Source organism: Notamacropus eugenii, chromosome 3, assembly GCF_028372415.1.
Source record: "Notamacropus eugenii isolate mMacEug1 chromosome 3, mMacEug1.pri_v2, whole genome shotgun sequence".
Taxonomy (NCBI): Eukaryota; Metazoa; Chordata; class Mammalia; order Diprotodontia; family Macropodidae; genus Notamacropus; species Notamacropus eugenii.
In genome coordinates, this window is record NC_092874.1 from 383,756,402 (window position 1) to 383,781,198 (window position 24,797).

At 40.2% G+C, this 24,797-nt stretch overlaps 1 protein-coding gene across 3 annotated transcripts in view; it reads right to left on the reverse strand.

The window, feature by feature from the left end:
- SDK1 (sidekick cell adhesion molecule 1) overlaps positions 1-24,797 on the reverse strand; it is a 1,143,865-nt gene that overhangs the window by 140,082 nt on the left and 978,986 nt on the right. For all 3 annotated transcript variants that reach the window (XM_072597683.1, XM_072597681.1, XM_072597682.1), the window contains exons 30-33: positions 21,895-22,089; positions 17,868-18,069; positions 6,558-6,661; positions 2,332-2,402 (exon numbers count right to left, since the gene is read on the reverse strand). In XM_072597683.1, coding sequence (XP_072453784.1) covers positions 2,332-2,402; positions 6,558-6,661; positions 17,868-18,069; positions 21,895-22,089 — 572 coding nt within the window. The remainder of the gene's footprint in view (positions 1-2,331; positions 2,403-6,557; positions 6,662-17,867; positions 18,070-21,894; positions 22,090-24,797) is intronic.

Genomic DNA, 24,797 nt, shown 5'->3' on the forward strand with positions numbered 1-24,797 from the left:
CCTTACTTGAAAACTGCCTGAGAATAGGCTGCAGAATGTACTCAGATAATACAGAAATAACATGTTGATAACATGCAGGGCTCCTCAGTACAACCCTGAAGAAAACCCTGGAGGAGGTCACTGTTATAGAGGATAATCTAATATAGTATGGGGATCTCCAGTCCTTTTTGTGGGTAAGAATATTTTTCTGAAACACTGAGATTCTGGGACAAAACAGTGACTTCCATTCACATGACGATTTAATGGAAATATCTGGAGGATTATGGAAGAAGGGGATGGTTGGGAGAGGGAGAGAGAGAGAGAATGAGAGAGAGAGAGAACTTTTTACAGACTTAGGTGGCAGGCACCAGGCTATACACTGGGAGTAGAAAGTAAAAGCTAACAAGACAATCTCTGCCCTCAAAGAGTTTACATTTTAATAAAGAAATCACATAAAGAAGAGCTGGAAAGGTGGGGGATTACCCTTATATGGACAGGGACAGTATAAACCAGACAGTGAGTTGAGCTGGAAGTAAAGTGAGCATGCCTGGGGCCCCTCTTGAAATGGCAGTTTGAGTTAGGAACTTACTGATTTAACATATCGAATTCCATTATCGACCAGCTGGTTATGATTAACCTGCTGAGGGCCTCTGATCCAGAAGATGTTAAGAACTCCAGCTAGGAGCATGGAGATTTTTAGATGGTAGGTGCTGTAAAAACACCAGATTGCTATCTGCAGGGTTCCTGTAAATTCCTTCCTGATTCACATATCTTGTAAAATGTGGTAATGTGGCATGGAAGAGATCAAAAATATATTTCAATCATCAGAATGCAAAATGAAAACAGGTAGGAGGCTGAAGGGAAAGGGTCCATGTTTTTCATGCATGGCTTCACTATTGCTTCTTACGTTCAGATTGGAAATTGAGGTGGTATTAGAAAATCTCCTATAGCCAAACCCTTCACTACATATACTTATACTACTCCCTGAATATGCCTTGATCCTTCCTGTCTCTACTTTTGTTTGTGCCAATTCTTCTTGTTCTTCCCCCAACCAAAATCCTACCCACCTTTCATAGTACAGCTCAACTGGTGTTTCATTCATGAAGGCCTCCCTTACCAAGGCCAACTGGTGGTAAGCATCTTTCACTGCTCAGAAGTTGTGCTTTGTGGATACCAAACAAATGGCAATTACCATACACCTGGTTGGATAAGAGTTTTTCTGTGTCCCTATTTTATTTCTTCTTCTACACTAATTGCAATGAACCTGTTATGAGCCTCCGATCTAGAAAATGAAGCTCCACATCTGGGGATTGTGTCCCAAACTTTTATCTCTCCTGCACGGTATTTAGCACAGTACAGTGCATATACATAGTAGGTACTGAATAAACATTTGGATTTTTTTGAAACCGGGTCTCCCTTTGTCAACCAGGCTGGTCGCCCTATGGGCGAGAGGCCAATATTGATGGACAGAGAAGTTTTAACCTGCTCTGGTTTTCCAACATAGACCAGTTTACCTCTCCTTAAGTGTGCCAGTGGCTCTCTGCTCCTAGAGGCTCAGCTTTAACCCTACCATAGCTCTGATCTGAACTCAAGTGGTTCACCAGTCTCAGTCTAGGCAGCACAGGGACTATAGGCATGCGCTACCACACCCAGCTCTCAATAAATGGAAGGAAGGAAGGAAACAACGAAAGAAGGGAGGGAGGGAGGAAGTAATGTGGATACAAATGGTGCCCTGAGGGTTAATGCTAAGGGTCACTTTCCCAGGCTCCCTGAGGGGATTTGAGGCTCATCCTGTGGCCCATCCTGTAATTTGAGGGTGTCCTGATGCCCTTTCTCCCTTATCTTGAAACACCATTCAACTTGTACCAAAAGAATTGCTTTTATCTCCCTTATCCTGTGTTTCCTATCCTGTCATTCATCTTCCTCATTCTATGTCATGACAATTTTTCTTTATCTTGCAAGCAACCACTTTCCTCACCTTGTTTGTGCTTATCCCGTCCCTAAATCTCCAGCCCGCATAAGAAACCCTAAAGTTACACCATCATCCTACAGGCTGTATAGCCTTCTGTCTAGGTAAGTCTGGGTTTTTTCCTATATCATGGCCTTTGTTCAGTTCCTTGCTAAGTCTTAGGGCTGTGTGTTTCACGTAATAAAGCTCCCAATGAATGGCTAAGAGAAAATAGTCTAAGGGAATTCTTTCATACCTGAACCAGCTCTCCCAAACTGGTACCAGGAAGGAAGAAAGGGAGGAAGGAGACAGGGAGGGAAGAAAGAAGGAAGGAGGAAAAAGGAGGGAAGGAGGAATGGAGGTTGACTGCTTTTCTGAAACATGACAGTGCTAGTGTACCTTACCTGCCATTGGACCAGGACAGAAGAAGTGGTATGAGGTGTCACTGATATACAACTCGGAGGTTCTCCAGGAACTAGAGATCCATCAGAAGAAGGGAAGTAAACAAAAAGAATGATTATATTAGTAATCCATTTTCCTTTCATTATATACTTCCCAGTCCCACCTTCCTCAAACTCATTCCTGCAGGGGCTGGCCTATAGCAAGTGGATGTGGCCTGGGCCAGCTCTCAGTAAAACAATAAGTAGAGAATGCCTTGGGTAATCCTCCCCTTTCCAAGACAATTTTCTTCTATGCCCCAATCCCCACCAAGGATTCTTCTGGGTTTTTTCTGCCCTTCATCAAAGATTAGGAAAATATCTGAGACTGAGACTATTTATAAAGCCTAGGTATAAGGAAATATGATCTTTTTTTTTTCTCCCAAAAAAAAATACAATAGAATTTATGCATCCAAATGAGGGATATGGCTTTCAAAGATGTTCCCTCGAGAGGCAATACTTATTTTAATGACTCTGTTATGGCTCAGAACACATTTAGGAGTGATGTTTGGGAGTGGCCTTTAGAACCTATAACATATTCTCTGCTGTGTTGGGAATCAGAGGACCTGCGTTCTTGACTACCAGTGCTACTTTGGGTAAATAACTTAACCTTTCTGGGTTTCAGTTTCCTCTTGTAAAACAAGAAGGTTCAACTTGAGCCTTAATTCCTTTCCAGATGTAAATTTAGTATCTTTGGAGCTTATGAATGGTATCAGCAGTGACAATTCATTTGTCCTGTGAGGTTGGATTGGATTTTTAAAGACAACTGAAAAACTGTTCAAAGCAAGGTCTGGGAGATAAGATAGATAGAGGATCAAGACAAAGAAATTGGTTTTTGCCATAAAGCAATTCAACTGATTTTCTTGTGTGGTTCACAAACTCTCTCTGAAGGAAATTCCGAAGAGTCTAAGTGGGGTAGACTGAGACAATTCCCATTGAGCAAGGCATGCTCTTTGATCCCTTTCTCTGGGGTCTTGTACGTGGACCTGCTAAAAGATAATTGTAACAAAGTAAATCCTGATTGATTCCTTGGGGGTGTGGGAGTTGAATAAAAAATGATTGGCCACAGAATTAGAAGGCACTGCTCCCTGCCCCCCATCCTTAGTCACCTGTAAAAAGGCTGTCTCTCTTTTTTGAGATCATTCATAACTTTGGATCTCTGTTAGCTTTCCCTTGGACTTTCAGCAAGGGGATGAGATTCTCTACCTTACCCCCAAGAGAGAAGAGAGAGAGAGTTGGATGGAACCTTTCTATGGTTTTTATAACCTACCAAGGGAGAAAAGACTTTCCTGAATCTGTGGCCAGTCACCTTTAATGTGAACCTGCTAGAGGGACCAACCAAGGAGAAATTTAGTCAACCAGCCTACAAGAGAAATTCCAAAGACTTCTAGCCTGGTTGTTTTGTGGCATTTTCTATTGATCTTGGAATATACTCCCTATGATCTGGCCTGCTAATGAATGTGTTCAACTAAACTTCTCCACCAAACTAAATGAACAACAATTCTATATAAGTATGTATAAGTATAAAAGGATGTATAAGTTCTGAAAAGTAGATTTAAAAGCAAAAATCTCCTTTCTCATTATAGTCACACTTGTTAATGTGAATATAAGTCAACTACATGTTCTTTCTCTCAGGCATATGTGTAGTTTAGGCCTCATTTCTAACAGTGGAACAAAAGCCCTTTCTGTCCAGCTCTTAATGGGATTTCAAATACTTCAGCGCTAGAGGAAGTGTTATCTTCTATCTTTGATAAGGGAGCCTCCGTTTGAAATCACACATTATAGGGAATAGACCACATGCTGAAATCAAACCTGCCTCAGACACTTATTAGCTATGTAATCAGCACTAAAGCTTTCTGAATCTCAGTTTCCTCATCTATTAAAATGGGGATGATAATAGCCTCTGCTTCACAGGGTTGTTGTGAGGATCAATTGAAATTCTATCTACCTATTTATGTACCGATCTTTTTGACTGATCTTTTTGCTTTGCAGAACCTAAAGTGCTATATATACTTGAGCTAGGATGATGAGGCAGTTGGTAGAGTGGATAGAGAGTTAGTTGATCTTGGAACAAGGGAAAACTGGACTCAAGTCCCACTTCTGATAGGTACTGGTTATGGCATCTGCGCAAATCACTTAACCTCAGCCCTCTTAGACAACACTCAGATTATAATTTGCTAAACTGCATTACTAGAGTCTCCTCACTTGAGAGTTTCCTTTACCTGTGGAATCACAGGTCCCGTCCCTGTCCCTATCCCTATCTCTGGGATGATGACAATGCCTTATTAGAGCAGCCTTGTGGGTGCCTCACAGAAGAGCCATGCTAAGGAAGTGGTGACCAAGAGTCTCAGCTGCAGGATTAGCTTGGAAAGGAAAAAGAATCTAGAATGTTTCCCCAGCTTTAGGAATAAGGCAGGGAAAGAAAAGGAAAGGAAACTACTCCATTCCCCTTCGCCTCTGGTGTCCCAAACATAGTTACAGAACCAAGCAGGCCATAGGTGTCAGGAATGCCTCTGTGATCATCCAGATTTGTCCCCCACCCCTCTTCTTTTCCCCAAAGCACATATCTTATTAGGAGGAAGGTCTATCTATTTCCTTTACTGAAGAGGAAGAGAAGACATGACACTCATTCCCCCCTTCATAACTAAGAGGCAGCTTGGTGTAGTGGCTAGAACATTGGACTTAGAAGTCAGGAAGAGCTGGGTTCCAATCATGCCTCAGGTAATTAATATTTCTGAGACCATAACATCTCACTTAACTGCTATCAGACTAAGTTTTCTCACTTGAAAAATGAAGGGACTTCATTGGATGATTTTTAAGGTCCTTTCCCAGTTTTTACATCTGTGATTCTGTCACCAGGAGGCTGTGGAAGGGCTGTGCTTAAACAGCAATGCTGATATTCTTTCTGACCCAACACACCCTCTTTTGCTTCTCAGTTGCCTCAGATATGAAGCCTTTCTACCTTCTGAGGAGCCCCGATATTAGTCGGTGTTGGTGAGATAATTGTGGTTAAAAAAATGGCCCTATGTAATAACCACCGTTATTAGAGGGCCCCCTCCTTTCACTGTTCAATTTCCAGTATTCCTATTGAGCATGAAGACAGCTCACCCTGACCCAAGAACAAGGCAGCCAAATCTTATCAGAGGCACACAGCTCTCTGCCGTGTAATGCTCCACTGGGATCCCTAGGTGTGTTCAGCAAAATAATCTCTGCACATTGCAAAGGAGTGGAGAAGTTTTACAGTGTCAAACCCTTTACTGTTCTGTAAGGAGGTCAATGGAGCTCTGGAGTTGGAGAAGTTAAAACTTCTGCTTTCTAAAGCACCAAATTTTAGATTTGGGATCGTGGGGTGAGCTGACTGGAGAAGAGTTTGTTTTTCAGATGGCTACCCTGGCACTTTAATTGAAATGATAGCAATTGGGGAAGGGGGGAGTGGGGGATCAGAACAAAAGAGGGTCTGAATTATTATTAAGTGCTGCTAGATGGAAGAATTGCTCTGGCTTTCATTCCCTAGGAACTTAGCTGCCTTCTGATGCATAATAACAATCCTTCTTCTTTGGGCCTAACAGGGCTGCTCTCATCTCACTGGCCATATTTGATGGAGTTGTCTCCTAGTCTCACTTCATGCCTGGCAGGATCATGTCATACAAAATTACAATGAATCTTCAGGCCTAACTCTTCTGATATGGAGAAAGGGGAAAAAACACACCTAAAGCTTTTAGAGAGTCTCATTTTTGTCTTTGAAGAATTTCAATCATTTATCCATGCTAGAGCTGAAAGTGGATTGTGAACCAAAACAACTGAAGAAATTTCTTCAAACACAGCCCACCCAGCTACACTTATCTTTAATGATTCTCTGTAAATTATTCAACTCCTGGAATGATAATGGATCGTAGAAATTTTGGAAGCCAATCAAAGAAACTTTAATTCCATTTGGAGGCCCTTCAAGGGTTGATTTATGACCACAGGGTACATGAGGATACTCCAAACTGCCTGTCATTAATTGAATTCAGCTCTTTACCATCTTGTTCCCTATGAAAAGAGCTATGGGAGACCTTTTCCCTGCTCAGGTACGAAGTAGAATAAAATCTTCAGGAGTAAGTGCTTCAGAGCTCCCAAAAAAGCATCTGGAATAAATGGTAATGATTCCCCAGTCAGGTTTTCAGACGGTGCACTGACCCCAGCTTTCTTACCATCTTGTAGTGTAGTTACTGCCTCTGTCTCAGCACTGAAGTCACTGTCTCCAATGTCATTGGTTGCTTTCAGGCGGAGCTTGTAGGAGGTGAAGGGATTCAATCTGTGTAAAGTTAGCAGAGTCAGAGTGAATTCTTGAAGCCTCTTCAGACCATTTTGGTTTGGTTTGGTTTTTATTAGGGATGCACCCAAAACAATTCCTATTCAGACATAACTGAAAGAGGCATTACATCTAAGTCCAATCTGTCATTTTATACACCTAGTGGCTTCAAGGATAAAAGGATTAGCTTGAGGGGAGAAAGGGAGTAGGTAACTGTCTTTCCTCTGTCTAGAGGTTACCTCAGTAAGTTCTTGATCTGGTGATTGCCATAGGGCAATTATATTTTTATATACTTTTAAAAATTCTTAAATTGTGTGCTCTTAATGTTTAATAATTGAAATAGTTTTAAAATGGATTTTATGTTTCACAAATCCCATAAAGGGGGAGGGGGAATCTGCATTTAAAGAAAAAAAATAACCTTGAACTTGCTAGAGTAAGTCAAACTTTGACTTAGCCCACAATAGTTGTAGAGGGAATTCTTGTTGAGATATGGATTGGACTAGATGGTCTCAGAGATCCTTCTGCACTTTGAAATTCTGATTCAGTATCTTTATAAAGAAGATTGAAGCCATTCAAAGTAAAATCTCTTTAACTTCCCTACTCTCCAATTCTACATCTCTATTTTTTTCTTCCCTTTCCCCCTTCATTCTTATCTCAGAACTAAAGGCACACTTTCTCCTTAGCTAAGGCTAAGCCTCACATCCATGCTCTTGGTCTTTTTTCTTCCTATCTCTTCTGCAACACTGTAGTATGGTGGAAGGGACACTGACTCTGAAACCAGAGGACCAAGGTTCAAACGCTGACTCTATCCCTTTTGGGCAAATTACTTAATTTCTCTGGCCCTCCTTTTCCTCATCTGTAAAATAAAGAGAATGGACTAGAATTCTCTAAAGTCCCTTTTAGCTTTGAATGTATGATCTCATGACCTCTCCTTGAAACTTACTTCTCCCCCAACTTTCAAGACACTGTAGTATCCTTGTTCTCCTTTTGTCTTCCCAAAGCTGCTTTGTCTCCCCCTTTTTTTTTTTTTTTTGACAATTTGAGGTAATTAAGTGACTTTCCCAGGGTTACACAGCTAGTAAGTGTCTAAGATGGGTTTTGATCTCAAGTCTTCCTGACTCCAGGGCTGCTGCTCTATTCTCTGCACCACCTAGCTGCCCCTCCTTTGTCTCTTTCAGTGGCTCCTCTCTCTCATCCATTACAAACAGATGTGGCTCAAGATGCTTTCTGAATTCTTCTATCCTTCCTTTTCTACACATCCTCAGTCATATTCCATATATATGACTCTCAAATCTTTCTTCAACTCCATTTTTTCTCCTAAGTATCAATAATATATTTTATAAGCAGTCCAAATCCAACATTTCAACCTATCTAAAACCAAACATCATTTTCCTCACAAAACTATCATATATTCCTGGCTCTCCTATTTCTAATCATGGTACTATAAATTTCCCAGTTATCCAGGCTAAGAGCTTTGGAGTTATTTTTGACTCCTACCTTATCTATCCCTTTATACCATCTAATTTTTTGCCAAGTTTTGTTGAGTTCCCATTAGGAATTAGCAGCATCTCTCAAATCCAGCCTCTCCTTCCTTCCCACAGCAATCACCCCAGCTCAAACCCTTATAACTTCTCATCTAGATTACTGACTTCTCCATCTACAACCTCTCCCCCTCCAAGCTGTCTTATGCATAATCAGTTTTATGAAAATCTTTCAATGTCTCCCCTGTGCCTATACAATAAAGAGCAAACTCCTAAGCATGAACTTCAAGGCCCCAATCTATCTTTCCACTCATTTTCCACCAGTGTCTTACATGGACTGCACTTTCCAACCAAGGCAAACTAGACTAGTCTCCAAATATTCCATGCTTTTTTGCCTCAGCACTGCCCTGTAAGTATAAATATTTCCTCTTTTAATTAGTACCTGCTGATGTCTCATCCTTCAAGATTCCTCTCACATGGCACTTTCTCCATAAAGCATGAATAGACTATACACAAAGGTATGGAGGTGGGAGAATGTCATATGTGAGGGACAGCAAACATACTAGTTTGGCTGCATCATAGAGTGGATGAGGTGGGGTAATGAATAATAAGTCTGTAAAATGGGGGGACTAGACTAGATGCCCTGTAAAGATATGATTCTATTATTTCCAAGGAGTTTCCAAGAGATAGAGTACAATAAGCATAAGGAGTAGGTGACAGAAGCAGACATGAAGACAGAGTTCTCTGGAAAATTGTGAAGAGAGAACAATCATTGTGATAGGGATGGAATTCAGGTTGGACCCCTACAAGGAAAAGACTATGTCTTTGGGAGGTGGACCCCAAAGTCCCTGAACCCAGATCTCTCAGAGGCACCAGACCCATGCCAGTCAATAATCCCTTTAACTGCTTTTTCCCTGGGATTCTCCTGCCACTAAACTCCTCCCATTGTCTGCACTGGCCCCACCCCTGGCTACTTACCACTTCTTAATCCTATCCAGATCTTCCCACAGACTTTCTGTATAAAATACCAGTGCAATCCTCCTCAAGTGCTCATATTCTTAAAGTATGGCCTGCTTGTATTGGGGTCACAAATACAGCAGACTCATTAGGAATCTCACCCACCCCAACTGGTATTTTAATAAACTCACTACTTGGATTGAAAGAAAACTTTAGTGGTTGAATTCTTTTGAGGCAGACCCACACCCTTTACCCTTTTATTTCAGGATTCCCATGACCACTAGACCACAACAATGGCACAGCTGAATCATGGATGGTCCGAGGAAAGAAGAGGTACCCAAGCTGGAGTTTGAATAAAGAAAAAAAAATATTTGGACAGGCAAAGATGAGCAGAGATTGTATTACGGAAATGGAGGACAGCCTATGACAAGACTTTATGGAGGTTGAAAATATAAGGCCTAATGGGATGGAGGAACAGTAGTTGTGGGAAACAAAAGAGGAATTTTGTTTCCAACGGGGTTAAAACTCCCCCACCTTTAAGTGACCGCAGCTGATAAGAGTTGTGACCTAGTATGGTCGGGTAAAAGGTCAGAAACTTGTGCGCAGGCTTGATGACCTATTTAAGGGGAAGAGAGGGAAACCTGAAGTGAGGTGTTCAGGAGGCTTCTAGCCAATCAGTAGTGAGGCGGGAGATTTCCAATTTGGAACAGTACAAAGAGGCTTGCATTGGTCTGAACGAAGTGTAGCACTCCCCTACGAGCTACCCATTCATTTGAGGGGAATGAATGTAAAAATTAATAAAAGCTTATTGCTTATTGTACTCTATCTCTTGGAAACTCCTTGTTGATTTCACAACAAGTATTTTTCTTGGTTTAAGGTGAACACTTATCTCATAGTAGGGAATGTGCCCTCTTTTTGCAAGGACTGTAATAAAAGATTCTTCTTTCACCCTGGACTTTAATTTGGTTATTGGCTGGGGTGTGAGCCTTACTCTAGATGGCGAGGGGCCCCTATTTATAACAGTAGTCCTCCAGCTTGGTTAGCCTCTGTATGAAGCAGGGAACATGTTGAGAAGTAGTGAAAGGCAGGCTGGAGCCAGAGAGGAGCGTCTCCTCCCATTTTAAGCTATGTCTAGTTCGGCAGTCAATAATGAACCACTGATGGTGTATAAGGGGGCAGGTAGGAAAGTGAGACCACATATTAGGAAGGTTATTTGGTCAGTAATTAAATGTGATCTTTCCTCTGTTTCCTCCAATACTTTCAACCTGTGTTCCATTGATCACATCTTACTTTGTGCTATATAGCAGAAGTTCTTAACTTTTTTTTTTTATAATGCCTGTGTGTGTGTCATGGATCCCTCCTCAGAGTAATGTGCTTAAATGCAAAAACCAAAATCATAGAATTACAAAGGAAAACAATTATACTGATAATTGATAAATTGATAAATGATAACTATAGTTATCAGATTTTTTTTAAGTTCGTAGACCCCAGGTTAAGAACTCCTATTAAGGTGTGTTTATCTGTATATTTGTCTCTGTGTTATTATGGCCCAGCCTCCTGACCTTGTATTTTCCACATGGTCCACAATCAATGCCTTGCATGTAATAAGCACTTTACAAATATTTGTTCAAATCAAGTGAACAGTTAGAATTACAATCTACTGTCTGACTGAAAGCAGCCTCAAGTTGGAGATGTGATAAAATTTGTGAACTCAGGGTCCTTCTGACAACTGCTCGTTCCTTGCTTTGAAATTAGGCAAGACAGAAGAGACTCCCCATAGTTCTCTGGTAAGATCCTGAGGACAAGGAACTTGCAAATGGACAGTAGGGAGGCTCCCTTTGATCTCCTTTGAGGAACCAAGGGGCTGGTTTCCGGGTAAGGAGAGAGCAGCCATCCACATAATAACGACAAGTAAACACCACCAGATCCTACTAGGAGCTTATCACTTTTCTCGGAGGAATTTAAGAGTGCTTCATAAAATCAACTAATTAAACCAGTCTTAGACCTCCTTCAGTGCCTCAAGGAAGCACCTCCTAACTCTTTGTAATCCAGCCTCCTCTGCCCCTGCTCTCTCCTCCACTCCTATACTGAAAATGCTATCTAGGTTAGTAATGATCTCCTCCAGGCCAAACTGCCTGGGTTATAGGTCCTTCCTCAGCTCCTTCCTCCTTTCCTTCTCTTCCACTCCTCTCCCCTCTCTTCTTTTGTCTTCTCTTTTGCTCCCTCATTTTTATGTAAGATGTGTTAGGAGCTTCAGGGCATGCTAAACTAGCGAAACAACAACTTCCACACAGTCCGATTCAAACAGTTTACCTACTACTAGGGGCTGGGGGAGGGGAGGCTGCAAGAGTGAAAATGTGCACAAATATCTATGATGGAATATTCTCAAGTACACAGGAGAAGGCAGAAAGGCGAGAAATGGCCTCAGAGGGCCGGGCATCCCTAGCTGGGGGCTCAGGGCAGGCTTACAGAACAGGTGGTGTGAGCTGTCTAGAATGACATCAACATGCAGAGGGAGAGTCAGTTTCAAATGGTTACATACAAATGCTTTAAGGTGGGAAAGGACAGAACAAAATTTAGGAATCAACTACTTCAGATTGGATAAAACAAAGAACATATTACTGAAAAAAATACTAACAATATACACTGCATTTTATGCCTAAATCTGCCAGAAACAATTTTATAGCAATTTTCTATTATTATACAATGATGTATCTAAGCTATTTTTAGCTGAGAGAGAGATGTCTAAATTGGCTTATTCCCCCTCGCTCTTATGACTCTACCCTAGAAGAATTCGGGTAACATATATAGTAAAGGAATCTTGAATAAGCAAAAGGTCACGATATGTTAAAAATACAATTTGGGGTTAATATTCCAGAATAGTGACCAGTCAGTTCCTTCCTGGACCACTTTCCCTAGAGAATTCCTTCTAGAGATCAGTATCTTAACTTTGAATTCCAAAAGAGGACCCACGTGGTCTTTTCAGAGTCTAGGAACCAATCAATTCTCAGGGGGTGTGGAGGAAATCCAGGTTGGATTATTACCCTTACTAGGTTTCAAAGCAAGGTCCTAGCCTTTATTCCCCCCAGATCCTAAGGGGAAGGTCTGGAAAGAAAGGATTCTTTTGGCTTAAGAAATAGTACTTCTTAATAGTTCTAGAGAAATTAAAAGGAGTTTTGTTTGTTTTTAAAATATGGTTCCACAACATAGAAAAACAGTGTACACTTGGACAGGAAAGGTAGGTGGGAGCTACCTTGTGAGGGGCCTTGAATGCTAGGCTAATAAATGTGTATATTAGTGAGTCACCAGTACACATCCATGTAAGGTTTTGAGTAGAGGAGGTGACAGGATCAGACCTATTACATTAGGAAGACTAATTTAGCCGGGTGACTGAAGTGCCAGAGATATTGTCAAGGAAAAGCTGGAGGCAGGGAGATAACTTAGGAGGTTATTACAGTTGTTCAGGCTTGAGGTAATAAAAATTGTGGCAGTGTGAATAGAGAGAGAGAGAAGCAGACAGATGTGAGAGATACTTTTATTGTAAGGAGAAGAGACCCTAGAGGTCACCAAATCCAAGCTGTATCTAGTAGAAATCCCCTTTAGAGCAAATGATTATGTAGACCAGTGGTGGGGAACCTGCAGCCTTGAGGCCACATGAGGACCTAGAGGACTACATGTGGCCTTGAGGCTGCAAGTTCCCCAACCCTGCTCTAGATTCCACTCAGATGAAATTGTTTTTTTTTAAATTTACAGTAAGTAAAAAAAAAAAAATTGTCTCCTTACAGCTCCTACCTGTAATGCCTACTTTCGCTCTCTAAGCACTAGAAAGAAAACTATTTTCTCTTCTCCATCATAACCTTTCAAATACTTGAAAATAGGGATGATATGTCTTCTTTAGCCAAGTCTTCTCCATGTCTCTCACCACTCTGTTCACCTTACACTGGATGTGACCCTCTTTGTCAATGTTCTTCCTTAAAATGGAGTACTGAGATAAGAGTTTAACCCTGGGCAAGTCACTTTGCCACTTTCTGCCTTAGTTTCCTCATCTCTCAAATGTGGATAGTAGCATCTACCTTTCAGGGTTGGTGGGAAGACAAAATGAAATAATCTTTGTAAAGCATTTGGCAAACCTTAAAGTGCCATATAAAAGCTAGTTGTTGCTGCTGCTGCTGCCACTTCTTCTTCTGCTATACTACATATAACATATTTCTAGTGACTGAAATTTCCTATGTTTAAAATAAATTTGACAAATATTTGGCAGATAAGTACAGAAAAAATGCTTTCTTTAGGCTATTTACAATCATTTACATTAAATTCATTAAAATATTTTTCATTCAACTATATATATTCAGCTATACATACAAATAAATATACGCATATCTGCATACATCTACATATGTATATATGTCACCTGTAGGGTAATTAGTACTAAGTTATGAGGAAGAATTTTTTAAAGCAAGCACTGTATAAACCAGTCTGCCTCACAGGAACTTGCAATTTTGTCAGGAAGACATGACTTACGCAAATAAAACACACTGATTAACAGTATACAGTGCCTTATTAAACACTAAATAAATGCTTTTTAAATGGGAATGGATGCAAAGAAATACAAATTAATTGCGCAAATGAATGAATGATATAAATAATTAAAGATAATTTCAACCATTTTCTTAAAAACCTTCAACGTTTTCCCACTTGTCTACCAAGTAAACACTAATGATTTTAACTTGGCATTCAAGATCTTTTATTATATAGCCCCAGTCTTCCCTTTGGTTTTATCTTGTATTCATTCACTATATCCCTGGTTTCCTTGAAGACTCATCTCTAGTATTACCTTCTGTATCAGGCTTTTCTTGGTCTCCCCTGTCCCTTTCTTTTCCTTCTTCCCCTTCTCCCGGGTTACTTTGTATCTTTTTGGTATGTACATATGGGCATATGTATTTTATTCATTAAATGGGTGTATCTCACTCAAAGTGAGAATATGTTAAGACCTTAAGCCTGAAAGGGCCAGGGTCTCCCCATGCATCCTGGGCCACCTCCAGCCGTCCTGATGAATATCAAGCCACTGGATCCAGATGGCTCAGGAGAAGAAAGTGAGGTTGGTGACCTTGCACAGTCCTCCCTCACTCAAATCAAAGTCAACTGCAAGTCATGTCATCATTTTTCTGATATCATGGTCCTCTTCAAAAACAAAGGAAAAATACAATGCTGAACCAGTAGAGATTCTTGGAACTGGAGCATGTCTGGAGTCAGGAAGATGCTTCTTCCTGGGTTCAAATCAGGCCTCAGATACATAGCAGCTATGTGACCTGGATCAAGTCATTTAACGCTGTTTTCTTATCTGTAAAATGAGTGAGAAAAGGGAATGGCAAACCACTCCAGTATCTTTGCCAAGAAAACCCCCAAGAGAGTCGTGAAGACTTGGACACGACTGAACAATGTTCCTACCGGTTATTGTCAGTTAGCTTCTCATGAATTTCTACCTTATATCTCAAGATAGATCAGGGTGTTTGTGGCTAGACTTCAAAGTTTACATGAGCTTGGATGTGGAAAAAAATTGCATTTTTATTTCAATATAATCAATTTTTTTTTGCAATGTTACGCATTTAAAAAGATTCAGATTCATTGGCTCCACCAGACCACCATAAAACACCTCTTAAACTAAACTGCAAGTGCTTTGAAGGCAGGGTACATATCTTACTTAGTGGAAAGACAGTAAATATTTAGTGATTTAATATGTACATATAAAAATTAAGCATTATAATAATAAATAACTATATAATTATTTATAATAATCACAAAACAGATGACATAATATATTTCTATTAATAACAACAATAATAATATCTAAGGGGATGAACTTTTATTTTAAATTACATACATTTCAAAAGGTAAATCTGCACTGTATACCTTTCAATGGTTAAACTTGTGATTTTTTTTTTTTTTGTCCACGCACTTCATGCAATTCAGGTTGCCTATACAAATAAAACTAAGAGGCAGGGATTATTAAACATTAAGGGAGATTACACTATATCTGATTCAAAATATTGCTTTTCCCTCATTCTGACAGTTAAATGTTTTTTATTGACAGGTAGAGTAAGCATTTGTCCTAGTTCTACCCCATTAGGAAATTGACAACAGTCTCTCTTCCACCAAATTAAACTGTCTGTCTTGAAACATGGACCTTTCGGTTTTCAACATGAAGTCCAAAGCACACAATTAGTCTGTTTGATTTCAGAGGGCCTCGCTACAGACACCACATTTGGGACTTTTTGCAGACAGTTATACAAAAGGGTTAGATTATTTATATCCCTGAGCACACAGCTAATTGAATTAGGTTCCCAATGTCTCCAGTCCAAAACAATCATATGATTTAAGTTTCGGTAATGAGGTAGTTGTTTATTTAAAAAAATGGGGTTGTGACACTTCTGAGCACCATGTCATGAGAATCCTAAGTCCCTTCAGAAGATATATCCACTTCACTGTCATGATGGGATCATCGGGAAAATTCTTTGCTGTAGATGTTGAGTGATTTCAGCTGAAATTACTACAGTTCCCAACCTGACCTCACTCAAAGAGAGTCAGAAGTCCTGGGCTCTAGTCCGGGGAGTTCAAAGTTATGAGCAGGAACGTGTGAAGAAAAAGTTCAGCTGTTTTGGTTGTTTCCCCCTTCCACAAATTCCCTGAGGGACTTTAGGCAAATCATAGAACCACAGTGTTAATGCTGGAAAAGGCTTTAGAGATCATCTAGTCAGACAACTGATTTTTATGGAAGAATGAAGTGAGGCTCACAGAGATGGAGAGGCTTGTCCCAGGTTACCCAGCAATTTAGGGCCTGAGCCAGAACCTTTCCATATAGCCCAGATCTTTCAATTCCAAATAAAATGCTCTTTTTGCTATACACACTCTAGCAGAAGAGCAGAAAATGAATGGTTTCAATGAATTGACTTTTACATGCTCAGAGAATGCCAGAATTTTTAACCTGGAAAGGACATTAGAGGCAATCCTATCTGGCAAGGGAGCAGAGCATTTTTAGTTTCCTAATCTTGCGAAATGTGGACCATGATTTCTGCCCTGTCTCACTGAATTGTTCTTAGATTAGAAGGAGAAAACATATGGGGACTTGCCTTGGAAATTACAAAACAGTATATAAATATTCTGCTTCATGGTTTGCTGTGGAATAAAAGATTTGTGGTGTGGTGGTCAACTTTCTGTGGATGACCTACTCTGAACAGAGCTAGGCCTGAGCCTTCCTGTCTGGCACTGGGTCCATAGCTCAAGACCTTGCCAGCTTGGGAGCTTGCACTGCAGTGGCATAACCTTCAAGAATACAGGTGATATAGATACAAAGGTGCCTTAAAGTTTGAGCTACCCTTTCCCTGGTTCATCCTCTAAAGGCACCCTAGCCTCTTGACACAAAGGCACCCTGAGGGTTGAGTTGCTCTTTCCCTGGTGCCTTAAAGCCTCCCCTTATCTTGGAATACCATAAAACTTCCCCCTTATGCTGGACCATGGAATTCCTTGTCTCTCCTCCCCCACCCTGGGTCATAAGATTCCCTTGTCTTCCTTACCCTGTCCTTATAAAAACAAAGCCTTGTCCCTCTGTAAATTGCTAGTCCTTCTTCCAGGGCTAGTTTCCACTGCTTTTGCATCAATAAAGCCCCCTTTGGCTATAGAGAAGGTCTAAGTGAATTCTTTCAAATACCCATCTCTCTCTTCAACACAGGGTCACCTTTACACCATAATGAGGTATCAGAGTTTTCCACAAATTATTTCTTCTCCTTCTTCTTCTTCTTCTTTTCTTCCTCCTCTCTCTCTTCCTCCTCCTTCTTCTCCTTCTCCTTCCATTTTCCCACAAAATAGAAGGAAGGTGAGTAAAAAGAGTATAAGACCCTAATTTGAGAAGGGTTTGAAAGCAGCAGAATCAAGTAATGAAGAAGGAACCAGACTTAGAGTCTGAGAAACCTTTGTTCAAGTCCCATTTCTAACACATACAATCTTTATAACCCTAGGCAAGTGATTTAACTTTTCAGTGCCCAAGGTAATTCCCTAAAACAACAATTTCCAAACCTTCTCTATTGTTAGAGGGAGCTCTCTATGCCAATGAAATCACAGGTCCAGCCCTTCCCCCAGTGTCCAGAGGCAAGATATTCCAGTGTGAAATCATAACGACGCATTTCCCAGGTCCTAACTTGTCTGTGAATTGTTTTCATGAGTCATATCAAAGACTGTGTGACTGAAAAATAAACATTTTCCTGATTATTTGAGATCTTATATTTTCTAAAGGCTAAGTCAATAGAAGAAACAACAAAAATACCAGAAAATACATGGCAGACAGGAAGTGCTATAAAAAAGCCAATTGTTAATCATTTTCACAAGCCTTTCTACACAAACACCACACTCTCTCTGACCTCCATCACCTACTACAATGGCACTGAACTTAGGGGTAGGATCATAGGACCATATCTCCCTAGTTGAAAAGGGACCTCAGAGGCCACATAATCCAGAACCCTTACTTAAAAGAAGAATAAATTGAGGCCAGGGAGGTGAGGTGATTTGGCTAAGGTTACACAGAGTGACAGAGGCAGGATTAGAACACAGGTTCTCTAATTCCAGAGTCAGTCATTTTTGCCCTCTACCCAGGATTCATGTTAATCAAATAAATCACTTATCAAATAAATCTGATCCATTTGACATCCTTAAGAGTTGCTCTTGGAAGATAGTTACGAACATGAGCAAACTAATCTGATTCCTGTGATGCTTTGTGTTACCTTTCAATAATGTAGGCTGTGGCCTCATGACTGATGGATGAGGAGTAGGTTTGCCACTCTCCTCCTGGTAGTTCTCGGATCTGCACTGTGAAATACCGTATTGGTGATGACCCATCACTACCAGGGACCCACTGGAGTTGTAGGCTCCGAGAGGTCACTTCTGACTGGGGAATCAGAAGATGTCTGGGTGGTGCTGGGCGATCTGAAATGAAAACAAAGAATGACTGAGACAAATTCAGAAATCCTTGCTCTTGAAACCTTTCCATCTGAAATTGACCTGTTCTGCAGACAACAATTTTATTCTGCATTGTCCAATAGAATTCTATATGTAGACTCTGTATAGATGCAAATGAGAGCTACTAAAATTGCTTGCTTCTTTCATATGAGACACAGATGCCCCCATGCAGCCATCCTTATAACTGACACTGGAAAGACTGCAGTGCTGATGCTGAAATATTTTGACTGGAAAAGACTTGCCTCCTCCTAGAACACTCCATTCTCAACAGAGACAAGCCAGTTACTGGTGGACAACAGAAGAGAATCAATAAAAGATTTACGCAACACCAGGACATCAAATACAAGTGACTTTGAGTGACAACTGAGACTATAGGAAGCCTGTCTGTATTTCTAATCACCTTCCAGGTTTTTTTTTTTTTACTCTTCCCCCCTTTCTTCTCTTCTCTCTTCCCTCTCCCTCTTTTTTTCTATTCTTTCTTTCCTTTCTTTTATCCTTTACTTCCTTCCTTCCTTTCCTTTCCTTTCTTCTTTCCTTCCTAGAAGTCTAACTGTAGTGTATTCATATCACAACATTATCTTTGATTCAAATTCCTTGACCTGAACCTAAAGAGTTAAGACAGTTGGTTTCAAAAATTGTGTGGAATTCTTCAGGGTAATGGAGTGTTACACCATTGCTCTGGAGATGGAGAATGGGCATGCAGGTGCTGTAGATGCCAGGACATGGTATCTGAATACAGATCTGTTCTCCTGTCACCATGTCTCCTCACCCCATCGATTTCAATAGAGAAACTCAATAGAGTGAGGAATAATTGTTTAATTGTTTATCATGCAGATTATTGATTCTGATTAAAATGGGTGGCATGTAATAAAGCAGCAATTGATCGTCAACACCAGTGACTTGTCTGTGAGAAGCTACTCGATTCAACTTAATCAGCACTTGTTTCCATAAGCACACATCTCACACAACCTGATTTCTCTAAAGCTCTGTCTGTATTAATAGCATTTCATTCTTTCTTTTTCTCCTTTCTCAAAATGCCTACTTGGTGGCTAGGTACTTCTCTCAGATTTTCTCTGACTGAACCATGAGGGCTGAATGAACTATATGCAGGAGCCAGAAAAGTTTCCTTAACATCACCGGGGGAAAGCGGGGGGCACTGTATAACTGTGTAAGCCACCACTCTGTTCTATCAGCATCAGGCAGGTGTTTGTGGATTAGGGTACATCAAAAAGGGTCTTAATGTTAATACCTAACACTCAGATATGATTCATTTTAATGCACTTAAGTTTGACTTCAACTCTTTGGCAAAACTTCAATCCCAAGCTTTTGATATGAGTCTAATTTTTTTCTTCCCTAACAGATTACTATAAAAAAATGCTGAGTACTTATAATGATCTATACCAATTCTCAGGGAGATGATGCGTTCTAAACCCATGGAAGTGGCATTTAGTTGCAAGCCAATAGAGAGTTTACTTCTGACCCTTTTGGGTCCTTGCTTATAAGAGAAATGCAGGTATGGATGAGATCTAAAGAAGATATGGTGCTAGAGCAAGATTTTCACACTTAACCTATCGCCAAATGCTCAAATAACTGAAAAGCAATACTGTTAGTGCAGTGTCTACAAAGGAATTATGTTCTGTGGCTAATGTGCAATCAGTGGTAATATATAAGTAACTTTTAAAAATAGAACCAGAGCATGTTAAAGTAGACCCAGTTAATGGGCCAATGAAAAATTGCCCTTGAAAAATCATGTGATATATTATAGCGATAACTTGCTAGGTAATCATGGAACAATTTATGTTGTTGGGTTTGCAATATAATATGCACAAATATGTATGTGAATAGCCTTTTCCTTGGAATGCTCTCTATCTCAAGGTTCAAATTTTTTTGTTTTTTAGGATGATGATGAATTCTAGATAATTCATATTTTTGAGTATTGTCTCATGGAGGACAGTAAATTTGTCAGCATGTTGACACTCCTTTTCATATATCTATTGAGCCTTTATTATGTGCTCACCACTGTGCTTCTGATCAAAGTGGAAACGAAACAGGGGTTTATGATGCAATCCTTGCCCTTAAGGAACCTATAGTTCTGTTGGGGAGTGAAGATTGAAATACAGAAAATATTCAGAGAACCATATAAAAAAAGAATGCAAAGAGGGGTCAGAAAGGAAGAAGAGCTGTCAGGATAGGTTAGAACTGACTGGAAGGCTTCATGGAGAAGGTAACACTGGATGGATAGGATTTGGATGGGTAAAGAGGAAGGCAGGCAGGTAGCAAGGGATGAATATAAGCATAAATTTAAAAATGAGTCAAGTGTGTTCAGGGGACAGTTAGGAGAAGAAAAGTTAGGGAGGCAGTTTGAGAAAAAAATACATAGGGCTGGATTTTGAAGAACCGTAAACACCAGGATGAGGAAATTGGACTGAGGAATTAGGCAAAAACAAAATAAATCAACAATTGTTTCACTGGGTCTAGCATAAATGAATATCAAGGATTAGGGATTAGACCTGGGATTTTATTAATATAGGGATAACCCAGATAGGGAAATTCTTTCCTCCAATTCAGGATGGCACCCCCTCTGCAAGTTCCAGTTTTAGAGACTTGCCTATGGCATCACTAAGAGTTTAAATGACTTTCCCTAGGATCAATGAGCCCAGGATGTGTCAGAAATAGCACTTGAACCCAGTTCGTAGGGACTCAGAGGCCAACTCTCTATCTGACTGAGGCACCAGTCAAAATTAATATTATTTCTGCATAAATGATTATGTGAAGGGATGACTTATTAGCACAGAGTGAGAATGACTCCCATTTTTATACACTTAAGGCAGGAGAAGAACCAAAAAGCCTTAACATTTGAACATTTTCAGAATCTGAAAAGGAAGTTCCTTCTTTTAAATATATCTTCCTTTTAAACACAGGCATGCTCAAAATATATTTTTTTCTTCTGAAACCTAATGTCTGGTGACTTGAGTCCCTAATAATGCTTGGATTTGACCTAAACATCTCCAATTGCTTTTTCCAATTTATTGGGTTTAGTGCAGTCTTCCGTAACCTTGTAGCTTATAGTATGAATGAAAATCTATATTGATTCACTCATCCTTTTAGATTTCTACTAAAATATTATTTTATAAAATTTATTTGTTCATTGGTTGTAACTGGAAATCTTGATCTTTAATAGTGAGAAGTATTAATTTTATGATACCTTTGAAAAGCTGAAAGGAGATGACTGAGATAACAGGAACAGTTAAAGGTTAATGTCCGTACTATTCACTTTTGGAGGGCTCTAAGTACTTCTCATTCACAGGATTATAGCATAGTTGGAAATAGATAAAATCAACCTGCTTGTAGCTTTGTATAACATTTCACTTAGGGAAGGGCAGCATTACAAGTAACGGGAAGGACTTCTGGCCTAGAGGTCAGACTCTGCGGATCCTTTCAGGGGAGCATATCCAATGTAGGTAACAATGGCAGGACATTCATGGTTGAGGTGGAGGTGAGCCACAAATAAAGGTTTCTGGCATGAATGAAGTCTAAGGAAACTACCCACATTGCATTGAACACCACATAGTCTGAGTTTGCCATTGTTGGCTGACCTACATGTTGTGAAACCTTACACAAGAAGGCAACTGAATGAAAAGAGTTAGTACCAAGTAGCAGTTAGAATAGTATACAGAGTAAGATACAATATAATAGAGAGCGCTAAGGGTTGAATGAGTTCCTAAAAGGAGAATACAAATCTGCCATATGTATTCTGTCTATGATTTTGGAATATGATCTTATAAGTCTTACCTCTCTTTTCAGTTGTGATGACTGTGGCTTCTAAAGGCTCCCCCCATCCCTGTCTTGTCTTTGCTGATGCCCTGAAGATGTACGCTGACTCCGGAGTGAGATCTGTGGCCGTGAACTGTCTGACAGTAGAGCCAACTTCAACAGTGGTGAACTTGTTGGGGCTGCTAGTTGCAAGACGATATGCAATCTGATACCCTGGATATATGTTAGCCAAGGCAAAAAGAGCAGAGGAAAAGATTTGCTTTGTTGTACATTCTTTCAGTGAAAGATAATGCTAGATTCCATATACATCCTATTCACTTATTTATTGGAAAGACAAACAAAACCATGTTTTGTTATTTTTTTTTATCACTTATTTCCCCCCTCCGCTCACGACATCCCACATGCAAATATAGAGCATTAAAAAGGAAACTACACAAACAGTGATGAATAGATGGGCCTTTTGAGCACTAATCCACCATGAAACTTGTTTCACTTTTCATCCTTCACAGGAACAAGATGTGAAAACAGTTTCATCTTTCCTGAGTACATTGGTAAGCTGAGAGAATGCCACAAGGACCAGCAGAGTCCACACAATTGTTTTTGACAGGGTGAGTCAGTACAGAGAAACTAATTTCCTTTTCCATACCAACACCATGGCCCCTGCCTGTAAACACATACACACCCTTGCAAGGCTGGGGAATAGAACACCATGTGGCTAGACTAGTGTTTAAAATACTGCTTAGACAGTACAGCACCCTGGATAGCCACACCACACATCCAGTTGACTCTCACATCTGTTATTCAGTTTCCCTTTCATCTTCCCTATCTGCTCACAGATGCCCAGCATCCCAAAGCTGTAATTGAGGCACAAGCACATTTCTATTTCTTTTTGTCAAAAAAAGTCTTCCTGTTTCTTCTCTCTCTCCCAAGTTGCAACACTTCAGGCAACTCTGAGCTGGGGTGGAGGTGAGGGGGAGACAGGGGATAGCAAGTTCTGCTCTGAATAACACCCTTCCTGCTAATGAGCAGGAATGCACTTATTAATCAGTCTGAGGGCTCTGTAGGCTCTAAACTTCTCTCCAAGCGACTTGGTTATTAAGAGCTGACAGCTGAACAGACATTGTTACTGCTCAGATCACTTCCACCAGGCCATCTCAAACCTTCTTGTACAAGGGAGACAAATGGCCGCTGAGGAAGAGGTATCAACTTTTCAATTCTTTTGCTGCAAATAGTAGTGATAGGTACTCTTTTTTTTTTTTTTTTGAGTTTGCTAAGAACTTGTGGTCCAGATTGTTATATTCCCAAACTGACCATACTGGACCAAGGCTTTGTTGTCCTAAAATTAATACAATTCAAACTTTTCAATACTTCAAGTTCTTCCACAGAGAACAGGTAATGGGGGGAGGAGGGAATCAAATCCCAGCCAGCTGAACTCTGTCTTCACCAGTTTTTGCTAACATTCAGCTCATCCTTTGAACTACAAAGGTTTCTGCAGAGTTCAAATATGAACCCCCAATTCCAGTTATGACTTGAACACATGCCTTTCTGCATTGTTCCTTATAAGAACAGAAAGCTAAAAATTTTCATAGGTGAATATCACAGGCACTGCAAGGGGGAGATGATGGAGGGAGAAAAGAGAGATTGAATAGGAAAAGTTAGAGAGCTGATTTGTGGGGTTAGGGGACATCATTTATGGGACTAGAAAGTGAAAACTGGAGATAGGTGAGATATAGTGGTTCTTGTGGCAAGTGAGGAAATGGTTGGGCAATAAATGGTTATGTCTTATGCATTAGCTAATGGACCACAGTGAAATGCTACAGTATCGGTATCAGGATGAAGATGAGAGAAGTAAGCAGAGTCCTTCAGAACAAGAGGCTGAATAAGTTAACCAGAATGGAAAGGACATAACAAAGACAAAAGGGCTCTCTGGAAACCTGCACAAGGCAATTTCTGAATAGTCAAGCCTATACGGATTCCTCTAACAGAAAGGGACTGGAGTGTATAGGGAAGGAAATGGGATATTTAGATGAGTTTAGGGATATGTATTATAGGGAACAGATCAGAGGCAACCATATACGAGACAAATTAAGAGATTCAGCAATGGGTCCATCTCTTTTGTGTGTGTGTGTGCGCTACTGGTAGGAAACTCTTATTTTCTTTTTCTACAAGCAAAAATTGAGGAAGAAAATGGACCCTGAACTATCAGAGAATAAACTCCTGTTGTGCCCAACCTTCTAGAGAGAACAGGCAGTATCTGACATTGATCCATGCTATACTTATCATGCTAGACATTTACTGTTCTGTTAATCCCCTGGCTTCACACCAGCTAGAAGATCAAGAAATGAAATGGGGAGGCCACTGACAAAAAGAACTCGATGGTGTCTCCCCAGGGGATCGATAGTTTAGTCAATGCATGGATAGGTAAAGATCTTGGGCATTAACCTCAGACTAGCACAATGGCAAGCACAATGTCTGTTACATGTCATGGGAGGGCAAACATCAAAAGAAATGCCACATACTACTCATAATCATCTTATTATAATAGTAACTGTTTTGGATCTACATGTATTACTTTATACATCTATGGTATGTGACACTGCACAGACAGCAATTAAGACCAGGTTTGAACAATAAGATTCGCAGCTACTCAAAGAAGAGCAGCCCTAGCTATCCACAACAAAACAACAAAGTGGATGAAGAATGTTTGTCTACCTGATTATGACACACAGTTGGTTAGGTGACCCATTTAATGTATCTATTTTGAAAAGGCACTAGGGGTGAAAAAATGAGCTGGGCCAAGAATTGACTAGGAGGTGGCCAGTATTTCCCATTTGGGAAACTGCACATGTATTTCAACAGTACTAAGTATTGGCTGTGAGAAAAGGCCATCTTTTAATCACCAATTTTCTGCCAGTGAATGC